This window comes from Lygodium microphyllum, chromosome 5 (assembly GCF_053477565.2).
Source record: "Lygodium microphyllum isolate KBCC chromosome 5, Lygodium_microphyllum_v1.1.10, whole genome shotgun sequence".
Lineage (NCBI taxonomy): Eukaryota > Viridiplantae > Streptophyta > Polypodiopsida > Schizaeales > Lygodiaceae > Lygodium > Lygodium microphyllum.
In genome coordinates this window covers 7,174,824-7,187,063 of record NC_141139.1, presented here as the reverse complement: position 1 = coordinate 7,187,063, position 12,240 = coordinate 7,174,824, and the positions used below count along the sequence as shown (strand labels likewise).

General features: G+C 38.3%; 1 protein-coding gene across 2 annotated transcripts; it reads left to right on the top strand.

The window, feature by feature from the left end:
- Window positions 1-643: 643 nt before the first annotated feature.
- LOC148035485 (uncharacterized) lies at window positions 644-5,219 on the top strand. 2 transcript variants are annotated; one of them, XM_087677449.1, is made up of 2 exons: window positions 644-1,532; window positions 4,021-5,219. In XM_087677449.1, exons 1-2 carry the CDS (start codon window positions 879-881, stop codon window positions 4,240-4,242), a joined length of 876 nt encoding a protein of 291 aa, XP_087533575.1. In that variant the 5' UTR covers window positions 644-878; the 3' UTR covers window positions 4,243-5,219. The 2 variants fall into 2 exon arrangements, with proteins under 2 accessions (XP_087533575.1, XP_087533574.1); XM_087677448.1 differs by having other exon boundaries at window positions 648-1,532; window positions 4,012-5,203.
- The last annotated feature ends 7,021 nt before the right edge of the window (window positions 5,220-12,240 follow it).

Genomic DNA, 12,240 nt, shown 5'->3' with positions numbered 1-12,240 from the left:
GATGGATTCAGCTCTCTATGTTGGGGGTTGTTTTTCTTCATGGATCATGTGATCTTGTTGGTAGTAAGTCTCGTATACAATGGTAGTCTTCTTGGTGGTAGTCCCCTTTAGGTTGGTGATCAGTGGGATAGTGTTCTCCTTCTCGAGAGTTGCCTTGTTGAGGGTAAAGGGGCTAGTAAAGCTGCACTTGTATCATGCCGCAAATTGAAGTGAATGCAATTGTGAGGCAAAGAGCAGAGTAGAAGGAGAAGGATATGATTGGGTGGTTTGAAGTACAAGAGATTTGAAATTTGCCATATGTCATGCCTGATAAATGGTCTTCACATGCCATTCTTTTGCAAGCCTGATGAACTGAAATGAGTTCAAGGGCTTCAATTTTGGCAAAATTGCTCAGAGAGGCAGATGTGATTTCTTTCCCCATCTCACATTAAGGCGAAGGGTTGTGAAAGAGGAATTTGTAAATAAAACATGGAGTTGGATGATTAATTGGGGGGGGGGGGTTTGGGGAGATGCCATGGTACCTACAAGCTCAGGATTTTGTAAATAAACCATCGAGTTGGATGATTTATTTACAAGGGCGGTTAACCCAGTCGACTTTTGAGGAGTCTCGTTGGTAGTAGTCTACATTTGGTTATAGAAGCAGTTACGAGTATCGGATTACATTTGGGTCACCGTGTGGGTGCGCGCGTGCACGTGTGTGGATCCAGCTCGATGCTGCAGCTGGCAGCAGCTGCGGCTTTGCGTTGGACTGAGCAGTAGCCAACGGGGAAGGGGGCCCCACACACACACACACACACACACAGAGCAACCCTCGTGTGTGACGGCCGCCCGGGCACGGATCGGAGGCGAATATTCAGCAGAGGAAGAGAAAATTGAGAATGGTCATCTCTCTCTCTCTCTCTCTCTCTCTCTCTCTCTCTCTCTGGCCTCTCTCACACACACACACTCTCTCTCTCTCTCTCGGGTCTGTGCGTCCTTCTGTTGGTGCCTTCTTTCTTTCTTTCCTCGGCCTGCCACAATCCCTCGGAAGCATGTCGTATCGCGAGCGATGCATGGCTGGGGTCTTCCGGAAGATATTGAATCAGTTCGGCCTTTTCAAGGAAGGAGAGGGAGGACGAGCAGAAGAAGAAGCCATGGAAGCTAAAGCAAGGTTGCGACAGCAGAAGCAGCAGCAACAACAAAAGCAACAACTGCATCAACATCAAACGCATCATCATTATCAACAACAACAAACGCATCAGTATCATAAGTATCTTCAACCATATCAGAAGCAGGAGCAGTATTATGCCTACAGCACGACCACCAACAACAACGGCAGCAGCAACAATAACAACAGATTGGGGCCAGGCACACGCCCCGCATTGCCACCCGTAACCCGCCTCGTTATACAGGATGCCGCCGCAGTCGAAATGGTGGCCTCCACGCCTTCATCAAAACCCGGCACGGGCTTCAGGATCAGGGTCTCAGTGCCACATCAGAAGGAACCAGCTCCTGTCGTCATTGAATGCTCACCTGGTTCTGGAGGTGTACAGGTTTTTCTCTCTCTTTTGTGATCCTTTTTATGGAAGATTTTGGCACTAAGAAAGAGTAGACATTACAGAATTCAGATCTCGTTTTAAGAAAGGGGGGCACAGGAGCTGGCTGAGAGACAGATGTTGGGGCTTCACGAATGGTGCAGAGATATATTAAAACTGGGATAGAAACTGCTGCTTGATTTAGCCCTATAGTCTATATGACAAAATCTACAAATTCTATCAAAACCTAGATCTACCTTACAAGGTTAATACAATACAATTATTGTCTGTTGTAGATCCTAACGTTGGTTTACAAGTATGTCAACCCGTGCTGTGCATCCTCAGCAATTCAGAGTCTCTACCAATCTCTTTTGCATAGATTAATCACAAACTTAGCGGGTACAGGGTGCTCTTGTAGTGTTGGAAGCTTGATCATGACACTTTATGATCAGCAATACAACAATCAGATTTGTAGTTGATTGGATGGTTTTGGAACTTACAGTCTCAACAATCATCCTCTAACAGCCACCCATCTATATGCGATAAAGTGTTTAGCCACATGTAATGGAGTGTGCAAGGTATTACACTAGTCTGTTATTCCATCGATGGAATATGTAGAATGGATGGGAGGTAATAGCATATAATGTTGTTACTGATGTTGAAATACCATTCTTTCATAGTTGAATGCCTTACTGCTGTTGCTAAAGGTGAACACTGTCTAAGTTTATGGTCACTAGGAATATGAAGGCTGAAATGCCCAATAAATGGTTTGTCGGTTATCGCTTACCTACTCCGAACCTTGTAACGGGTAAACAGGTTAATTGTTTTTGAACTGGTGCATTTAACGGTTCACACAACTGGAAATATATGACAATATTCAGACAGAGGTGACAAAATTTTGCCATTGCTATTCAACCCGAGTAGATGCTTCTGATCTAACAGTTGGATCAGAATGAAGTAAGGAGATGAAATATGCAGTTGAGTCAATGCACTCTAATGATTGACTGTTGTAAGGATTGTGGACATAGTGTGAGGCACCAGCACAAGTCTATGTTAGACATGGCTTCTCATGACGGAGTATGATTTTATAGTGTACAGAGAGTGAGGCTGAGATATTCCCTGTTCTACTGTTTTATCACAGCAGTAACATGCAAAAAATATAGATGCAATAGGCAACACATAACTGCTTTCAAGGCTTGGGAGGACGAGCTCAAAGGTAGTGTAGATGGGCTAGGTACAATGAGTTTGACTGGTGGGTTATCATACAAATCCTCACTTATCCTCTATAAATCTGGCCATAACTGCTTTCAATGTTTGGAAGGACGAACTTAAAGGAAGTGTAGATGGGCTAGGTATAATGAGCTTGACTAGTGGGTTATCGTACAAATCCTCTCTTATCTTCTATAGGTCTTGCCAAATAAATACACCAAGGGTGATGTCCTAGTGGCTAAGAGCTTGAGCTCATAATTGCAAAGTTGTGGGTCTAAGTCTTGCTGTGTGCAGCACTTAATTCAACATCTATTCTCACAGGGTGTGTTTTTGTAAGTTTGACATGAGAGCCCCAGTGCAGTCAAGCTTGGTTGAGCATTTGGTTTACAAGGTATCCTGCCTGCTTATTAAAACAATTCCAGCAGCGCTCTTCCCTTGCTCTCTTGGCTAATATTTGGAGGGGAGGCATCCCTGTTATGGCCCTTCCAGGGGGTGTGCACCATATCTTAGTAAACCAAGTATACTTAATCAGTACTTTCACTTTTTGACAATTTAAAAGCAGCCAGAACAGCTGCTCTCACCCACTAGCAGTACTAAGTAGGAAGCAGCTGTGGACAATCTACAAATGGAAAGCAGTGAACCAGCAGGCAATGCTTGCAACAGTTAATTCAACATCTATGTTCACAGGGTGTGTTTGTGTAGGTTCAATACTTTGGGTGGTCCTCCTTAGTAGGGTCTCCGTAGGGTCACCAAGGAGGAGGGCACCAGTGCAGTCAAGCTTGGTCGAGCATTTGGTTTGCAAGCTATCCTGCCTGCTTTTTAAAACAATTCCAGCAGGGCTCTTCCCTTGCCTCTTGGCTAATATTTGGAAGAGGTTGCATCAAAAGGAGCAGCTGCCATGAGGAGGTAAATTCTAAAGTTGACTGTGTCAAAAGCGCATGATTGAAACCTACATGGCAGTGAAAACAAGAGGACACAAGCAAAAGGTGTGCACACACACAAACGCTCTCTTATCCGGAAGAGAGCAAGACAAATATAATTATCACTACTCTTTTTAAGTAGACCTTGAATGATTTTCTTCTTGTGCAAGCAGCAAGGACTTTGGCAATCTGAGTGTCCAACACCACAAAACTGAATGTTATGTTATGATGCTTGTCGGGCTGTGCTTTCAAGATGCTAGAGCGTTGTGCACTCTGGCTTAGCCTGAATGCGCCTATGGTTGATATATAAATAGGTTTTAAATGAAATTGTTACTTGATGTTCTTACACCTGTATGTCTTGTTCCTAGGGTTTGCAGTGGTATTCAGAGAAGCTAATGGTAGATGAAGATGGTGATGTTGCCCAAGAGTTTTTAGACGAGGTGGTTCCATCTGGTGGTAATCGTTGTCATGGAGCAAGAGTGTTCCCTAGCTTTAAAGTTAAGATGCAGACAAGACCTGCGAGACTGCAAGGTCCTGTATGCACACTTGATGGTAATGTGCATCAATCCATAGAAGTACATAATTGCAACCCAGTTTGATCTCCTGGACATTTCCTAATACATTTTCATGAGATATAAGGCCACAAATGTTCCATTCTTGAAGTACAAGACACGTTTTACAGTGCCAGTTTTATAGCTGCAGCAGTCTGCAAATTGTGATTTGCTGCAGCTTTTCAAGGCAACATGCTGAAGGCTGTCAGATGTTTGAGGTTGCTACCTTGAGTTCTACCTGGCATTGTTTCACAACAGTTAATTGCTGTGCAAGTAAAATCCTGTGTAAATAAGATCAGAACAGATCTATGACCAATACATATCACAGAGGCTACACTTAACTCCAAAGGGCATACAGAATATATATTGAAAGTGGCAGCAGGATAATATTTGTCAAAGGATCTCAAGTGATTGTCTCATTTATATGTCTCCCATACTTGAGTGGTGCTTCTATCCAAAAGGGTCAAAGCCCTAACTTTATGACAAAGGGCTGACACCTTGTTCAGAGCTCCAATTTATTTCAAACATTGATTGCCAAGCATCATTTTGCACACTTCTGTGCGTGCGTGCGTGTGTGCATGTGTGTGTGTGAAGGTGGTGGAATTAAAGAAAAATCAGATTTGTAAATGGTCGTATGGCCAACAACATGCTAAAGCTATATGCACAGCCAAAAAGGAGATGAGAAAAGTCACATTGCTAGTAGCAAAAAGTGGGACCTATTGAAGTCCTTGAACCTAGTGTCATGTATCATCATGCTCAAAGAGTGATTGAAGTAGTGTGAATAGCCTCTAACCATGGTTTGTATGGCTATCTCTACATGACCACTCCTTATTAGCCTTTTTGGTAACCAAGATCCAATTATAACCAGAATGGTATGTGTTGACACATTGCATTTGTCGACAGTATGCCCTGAAAGCTACAAAAATCATAAGTATGGTGAAAACTCAATGTTGCCAAGCATGGAGTCCTCAAATTTAGGAAGGGAAGCATGCTGCCCAATTTCCTCTTCCAATCTAGGCCACACTAGCTTGTGATGTTTGGATATGTAGAACCATTGTTTAACCTAATGAAGAGAATACTAGTAGGAAGGCTTGTAATAAAATCCCTGAAGTAAAAAAGGTTATCTTTCTAGTAGGAGGAGAATACTAGTAGGAAGGCTTGTAACAAAATCCCTGAAGTAAAAAATGTTATCTTTCTACACAATTTTCAACTTTTATAACTATAGTACTCTATCCCACCATTTTATGGCCATCTCTACATGACCACACCTTATCAGCCTGTTCTATAATCCATATTTTATCTTGTGCGATCTTATGATACATCGATGTTGTTGATCTTATGTACTGAAAGCTACAAAAGATCATCAAGATTGGTAGACACCCTTTGTTGCCAAGGCGTAGAATCCTCAAATTCAATAGTAGAATATATTGCTAATTTCTTCTCTAGTCTAGGCTACAAGAACCTATGTTTGGGTATGCAAAAATACTTTCGAAGTTGATGAAAAGAATAAAGTCTTGATTGATGAGTCATAGAAAAATCTCTCAAGTCTTTAGATTTAACACTGGCATTCTACCAACCTTGACATATCAAAAGCTTCAACTAAAAAGAATTGATATTTTATTTTGGTCTCAAGTTAGCACCAATAAGTAAAGGACAATATCTCTTTCCAAGAAGTCACAAATCATGATAGTAGAACTAAATTAAGACATTTGTCTTTTCAAAGAATTCAAGGTGTGTGTGTGTGTTTGTGTGTATACGTGTGTATGTGTATCTTATCAAATTAATAACAACTAATTAGATGCATAAGAGACTAGACTATGAACATGCAAAACCTATATGCACAACTAAAAAGACAACCAAAGAAGCACCTAAACATCGAAAGCATCATGCATTACAAACAATGATCAATGTCATGTGAATAACCTCAAAGCCATTGAGCAACCACCTCATGTATAATAATACCCATGAATATCATATAAGGAATCTACCATAATCATAGCCTCAAATTGAACTAACATGCCCATAAAGTTTAGAACATATTAAAAAATAGATGCATTCCCAATATGCCCAATGTGCCAAAGCCAAACACAAGAAACAAAACAAATGGGGAGTTGTTGCAAGTTGCCCATTAGGGGTGATCTTCCCATGGCCATTGCTCAATTAGGTGTCCTTTCAATGTGATTGAAGTCTAGATCTAAAATAAAAGATGAGATGGAATCTCCATGCTTATGGTAGATCTTGGACTTCCATTGCTATAGCAATCTATCCCACCATTTTGTATAGCAATCTCTATATGGCCACACCTTATTAGTCCTTTCTATAACATATATTGTATACTCCACCTTTTAATGGTCCATTGTATTTGTCATATGTTGCAAAAATTGGTGGGAACCTAATCTTGGTAAGGTCTAGAGTCTTCAAACTAAGGAAGCAATACACGCTACCTAATTTTGGGTATATGAAAGTATCACCGAAGAGGACAAAGGAATAAATTCTTGGCTGATGATGAAAATTAAAAATCTCAAACAATCTGTAGGCCCAACCTTACTAATATATTTGGTTTCATTTTCTTTTTTGGGAAAGATATTGTCAAGCTAATGTAGCCCTTTAGATACATCCAATCCTTTAGATTAACAAGGATTAGCATTTTGCATGGTTTGGCCATGCCAATGAGTGAAAGGAATCAAGTCTTGCCATTAGGAAATCAAGTGTGATAATAACAAGGAATTAAGACAGTTAACTCTTTAACTATAATACAAGATATGTCACCAAGAGTCTTGAATCTATGTCTTCCCATGAGGAATATTCACCTCTTCAATGAGAGTTTTTTGCAAAATTTTCCTAAGGGTGCAATTTGGAAGACGTTCTTGCAAGAGGGCTAATTAGAGAGCCTCCATGCACTTCTTGACCTCTAAAATATCAAATCCACCCATATGTTTTAAAGTAGTGACATTGCTCCCAAGACACACAAGTCAAACCAAAATGGTCATCTTATTTCTTCCATCAAAAGGCTGGACACCAATTCATCCAATACTTTCTAGTCCAAATTATTAATGGAAAGAAAGAAAATACCACACTATGTATGACATTCTATATACTAATATATCCCTTACACGCCTAGACATCTACTTCCAAAAATTCTTGGGTGGATGTGGCATAATGGCATAATCTGGATGTCTAGTGATCACCCTTGTAGGGACAATCCTACTCTATATCCAAGTTAGCCAAATTGATTTTTGTGTAGCTAACAACAACTGAAACCTGAAAATTAATGTGCAATCCCAACTTTGAGCCAAAGAAAACCCATGCAACCATACAATTTTCCAAGATTTTTATTAGTTGCAAGAAACATGAAATATTTGTTAGCCAGTAATTGATTATCCATACTTGCACCCTTCGAAAGGGTGAAACCCACAACACCTACATCCAAGGTAAGTCTATCTACTAGACTTGCATGGGATCATTTACTAAAGCAAGCAATAGAGTATTGAGAAGTAAGCATGGACTCAAAGAATGAGAAGGAGCAATCTCTTTAGACAACCCTCTATTAAGCATAATTTTTATATACCCCAACAAATAATATAAAATATGTTATCTATTTATAGATGAATTCAATATACCTCAAAGCTAGACTTGTGTTCTTGCTTTCTTGGGATAGAGAGAAGGATGCATGGTTAGTTAGAGTAGAGTGTCAAGAAGACAAGATGAGAGGTTGTTGTCAAAGCAAGTTACATCTCATCCCATGTCTCAACTATTGTGTGTTTAGCCCAACATTTTGGTTTCATTGCTGGGGAAAAGGACAGTGCAAGTGCTAAGGTTCTCACACTCCTATGTGTGACGAAGTAAGAGGGTTGTTCACTTAAGTGTGGATGGGATTGATGGGGTATTGATCCATCGGCACTTATGATTCACATACTTTGAAACACAGGTGGCTAGTTTAGGAAGGCCAAATTGGAAGGCATCGATTCATTAGATTGAGATCAGATTGGAATACTAAGAGAAGGAGAAACACAAAACACAAACTCAAAAACACAAAAAGTACAAAAAAATACAAAACACATGCAAAACTCAAGCACTTCTTGCTAAAAGACTTGCATTACATTGTTGTGGATTATTAATCACCTTTTGTAATAAATGATTGATTGTGTGTATATTGTTAGTTTTTTTTAAAAATTTGATTGCAAAAATCAAGAGCTCCAAAAGTGCAAAAAACAAAGGGTGTTGTTTTTTCTTTGAGCCGCATAAAGTTTTGAGGAATGCATGACCAAGTCTTGTGGTTGCCAACTACAATTAATCTACTATGAATTGTGATTATTAACTAAGACTTTATTACACGTGCAACTAATCAGTGGATTTGATTTATATTTTCTTTGATTTTTTTGGATTTTAAGATATTTTTCACAAATTTTTTTGCAATAGTCAAATTAACTATGAGTGGAAAAAACATCAAATCTTTGCAGCACCCAATTTAATTGCACATGAAAAAAGAAAAAACATCATAATGTGTGGATCGATGTATCAAAATATCAATATTATCATGTTGTCAAATGATTTGAAAGCACATCATCCCATCTTCAATTCTATAGATTAATCACCGTTCCTAGCATAACACAACTTGAGAGGGAGAAGCTCAATATTATCATGCCATAAAATGATTTGACAATTTGAAAATGCATCAGTCACCATCTTCATCTCTTCAAATTAATCACTAGACACACCATGACATAGCTTGAGAGGGGTTGACTGATATTTCATCAAAACATCATCATTTGCTCGTCATCTCAACCTCGATTGTTGCTAGGAAGCATCATCAACATCTAAACACAATTTGAGCAACAACAATCAATAGTGGATTGCAATTTGAACAGTTTTTAGGTTCTCACTTGCACATGATCTCTAGGTTTTTAGCTGTACAACTTGAATTATTCTCTATACTTTTGTATGATCGAGCTTGTTATGGGAAAGCAATTATATTGCACCTCTATCTATGTTATTAAGGAATTAGTTAAGATTGAGGCTTTTGGTGTCTCAATCTAAGAATTTTGATGTTGCTAATCAATGATAAAGGATTACACTACCAGGGCTATCATCATTCCATTCAACAATGTATTGATTGCATAGGTTTAATTATCTAGTATTATCTTGGTTGATTAATACATTGTATTAAGATGTGTTTATTTATCCTTCTTCTTGGGCTACTCCCCAAACCAAGGTATTACAAATTGTGTAATGATTATCCTTTTGGTTCATGCATACTTCTACTTACAAATAGTTGCATGAAGAACTATACTAATTCTTAGAAACACAATATGTATAAAGGATGCTCTTGATAGATCAGATTCCCTTCTTGTTCATAGCTCAATGCCATGGTTGCAATTGTTGTTGGTTGTATCTATAAAATGAAGTTGATAGACTCAAAGTGATGTCTTGCTAGGTCCATTACATTATGTTAGATAATAAATTGTCTAGGTCTAGATGTCCCCACTCATATTCTGACTATATTGATGTGCTTTTAACTATATTGGTCAAAGACCTTTTTACATGTGCAACTCTCCTAACTATATGAATCTAAGGCCTTTTTAAATGTGCAACTCTCCTAACTATATTAGTCTGAGACCTGTTTGCTTGTGCAACTAAGGGTAGCTTTTAAAAAAATATTCATGCTTCGTTTGAAAATTTTAAAAATAAAAAAATGATAATCAAAATTGTGTTGTCGCATTAGATCATCATAAAAAAAGCAAACACTAGAGCAAGATGCTAAAAGAAAATGAGAACAAGATGAAGCAAACTTGGAGGACAAAATGCAAGATAAGGAGGAGAGTCAAGATGAGGAGGATTGTTCAAGGCAATAAAGAGGAGTTGAAGATGAGCCAAGTAGTCTTCATGTATACATTTTGTTAGCGACTTGCATTGTTGGGCAACATTGTTTATGGTGTTCGATTTGGTGTTGCCTTGGCATTGACTTAGCAAATAGATAACTTAATGACCTAAAAACTAAAGCACTTGATGACTCGATGGCTGGTCATGTGGTGATAACTTCCCATGACTCAGTGCCTACTCTTAATTAACTCATCATCTAGGCCCCCTACTTGCATCTCAAAACATTCTTGACATTACAACAAAATCGGAGTAGATATGCAAAGGCCTGATGTGCATTAGTGGGCATACCTAATTTTTTGTAAAATTTGACGTACAGTCATGCAGGGATACCTTCGGTCAAAACGAGGGCATATATGAAAATTCTAACGCACTTTTTAATAGTTATTTTTTAGACCATATAAATATCAATTTTGACATGCATCCGATTTTAAAATCACGCACCCACTCTTTTTGCCTTTTCTTTTGAATGAAAAGATAGAAGCTAAAAAACACACACACACACACACACACACACACATAGAGAGAGAGAGAGAGAGAGAGAGAGAGAGAGAGAGAGAGAGAGAGAGAGAGAGAGAGAGAGAGAGAGAGAGAGAGAGAGAGAGAGAGAGAGAGAGAGAGAGAGAGAGAGAGAGAGAGAGAGAGAGAGAGAGAGAGAGAGAGAGAGAGAGAGAGAGAGAGAGAGAGAGAGAGAGAGAGAGAGAGAGAGAGAGAGAGAGAGAGAGGAGTTGTGGTGAAGAGGAAAAGTGCTTCCATGATTCAAGCTTGCAAGGTAAACTCTTTATTTTTTGCTATGAATCTTTTCCATTATCGTGTCTACGAATATGTATGGCCCAATGATTGTCAGGGCTTGTGCAAAGAAAACATATAGTTTGTTGTCTTTATTAACACGAATATTTTTACCATTGTTGGTAGGACTGCTAATGGTTTTGCTTTTGAAGATATTATCACATAACAAAACATGTTTTTAGATGCAATTTCTATCGACTAGATTAACACATATACTGTGTTTTCACTAGTCAATATTTGAATAAATGTGTTGCAGTCCTCAAATTAATGAGGTGCTTAACACACAAACTGTAGCATGCATTTTTTATTTTATTTTATTTTTTGATTGGGCTTATTAATTATATTTTTATAAAATTATTTTTAATTTCTTGTGTGTGTAGGTTGCATCATTTGTCTTATTTAGTTCTTAAAAAAAAGGCCAAAGGGCGTCATCATCAAGTAATCAAAGGTACTGCTATCTACATTTAATTTGATGTTTGGTTTCATTCTCATAGTTTAATACAAGAATAGTCTAGCATATGCTCAGATACAACTAGGTCAAAAGAGGAGAGCTATGAAAGATTATGAATGCTTCTTGACTAGGAGAAAAAGGGTTAGGCTATGTGGTCATAGTATACTATTTTGTCCTAAAACTCTCTAAATCTCCATATCAAGAATTCCAAGCACCTATTTTGAAGTAGGCTTGTTATTTTATTGTCTTGATCGAAGGATTGAATTAGTGGGCTGAAAATAAAAATGTTTTACTAATCATGAGGAGGGTTTACTTCTTTTTTTGGATTGAACACAAACATGGTTGCTTTATGCATTGTTTGTAACACATAAAGACTAAGTCTTCACTCACAGATGCAAAGCATGATGTATGCAAGTGAAAGTAGGGTTGCTGAGTAATAAAAAGTAGGGGTGTTAATAATCTATGTTCTCATGTACGAGTAGGGATAAATTCAAAATACAAGTCGATGTATGCTATCCATAGACTATCATACCACTAATTATGTTCTTAGGATTGAAGCAAATTGAAACCATATGAAACAAGGTTTCAAGAATTGATATTATTTTTTAAAAAAAGAAAGGTTTCTGTTAACCGCGGTGCAAAGAAAGCAAAAGAAAATAAAAAAGACATAGGACAAAGTGAAAAGAGGTGGTCCAATGGAAAAATAGGAGGAAAATGGCAAAAAGTGCAAGAAGCAAATTTAAAAGTCTAAGGCAAGTGCAAAAGGGGAAAGGCACATCTTAAATATAAAAGGGCACCCTAAATCCTTGTAAAAGAGTGTTGGACTCCCTCCTGTGCAATTTGTAAATGTAGACGGACTTGGGTGAAGGAAAAATGTAAATAAGAAGGGAATAGGGAAAGAGGACCTATGATAAAATGCCCAGTCATGT

Excerpts from the sequence above, each read along its gene's own strand:
- LOC148035485 (XM_087677448.1), top strand. The coding sequence starts at position 879 with ATGGTCATCTCTCTCTCTCTCTCTCTCTCTCTCTCTCTCTCTCTCTGG. Across the intron at positions 1,533-4,011 it reads CTGGTTCTGGAGGTGTACAG|GGTTTGCAGTGGTATTCAGA; the intron begins GTTTTTCTCTCT and ends TCTTGTTCCTAG.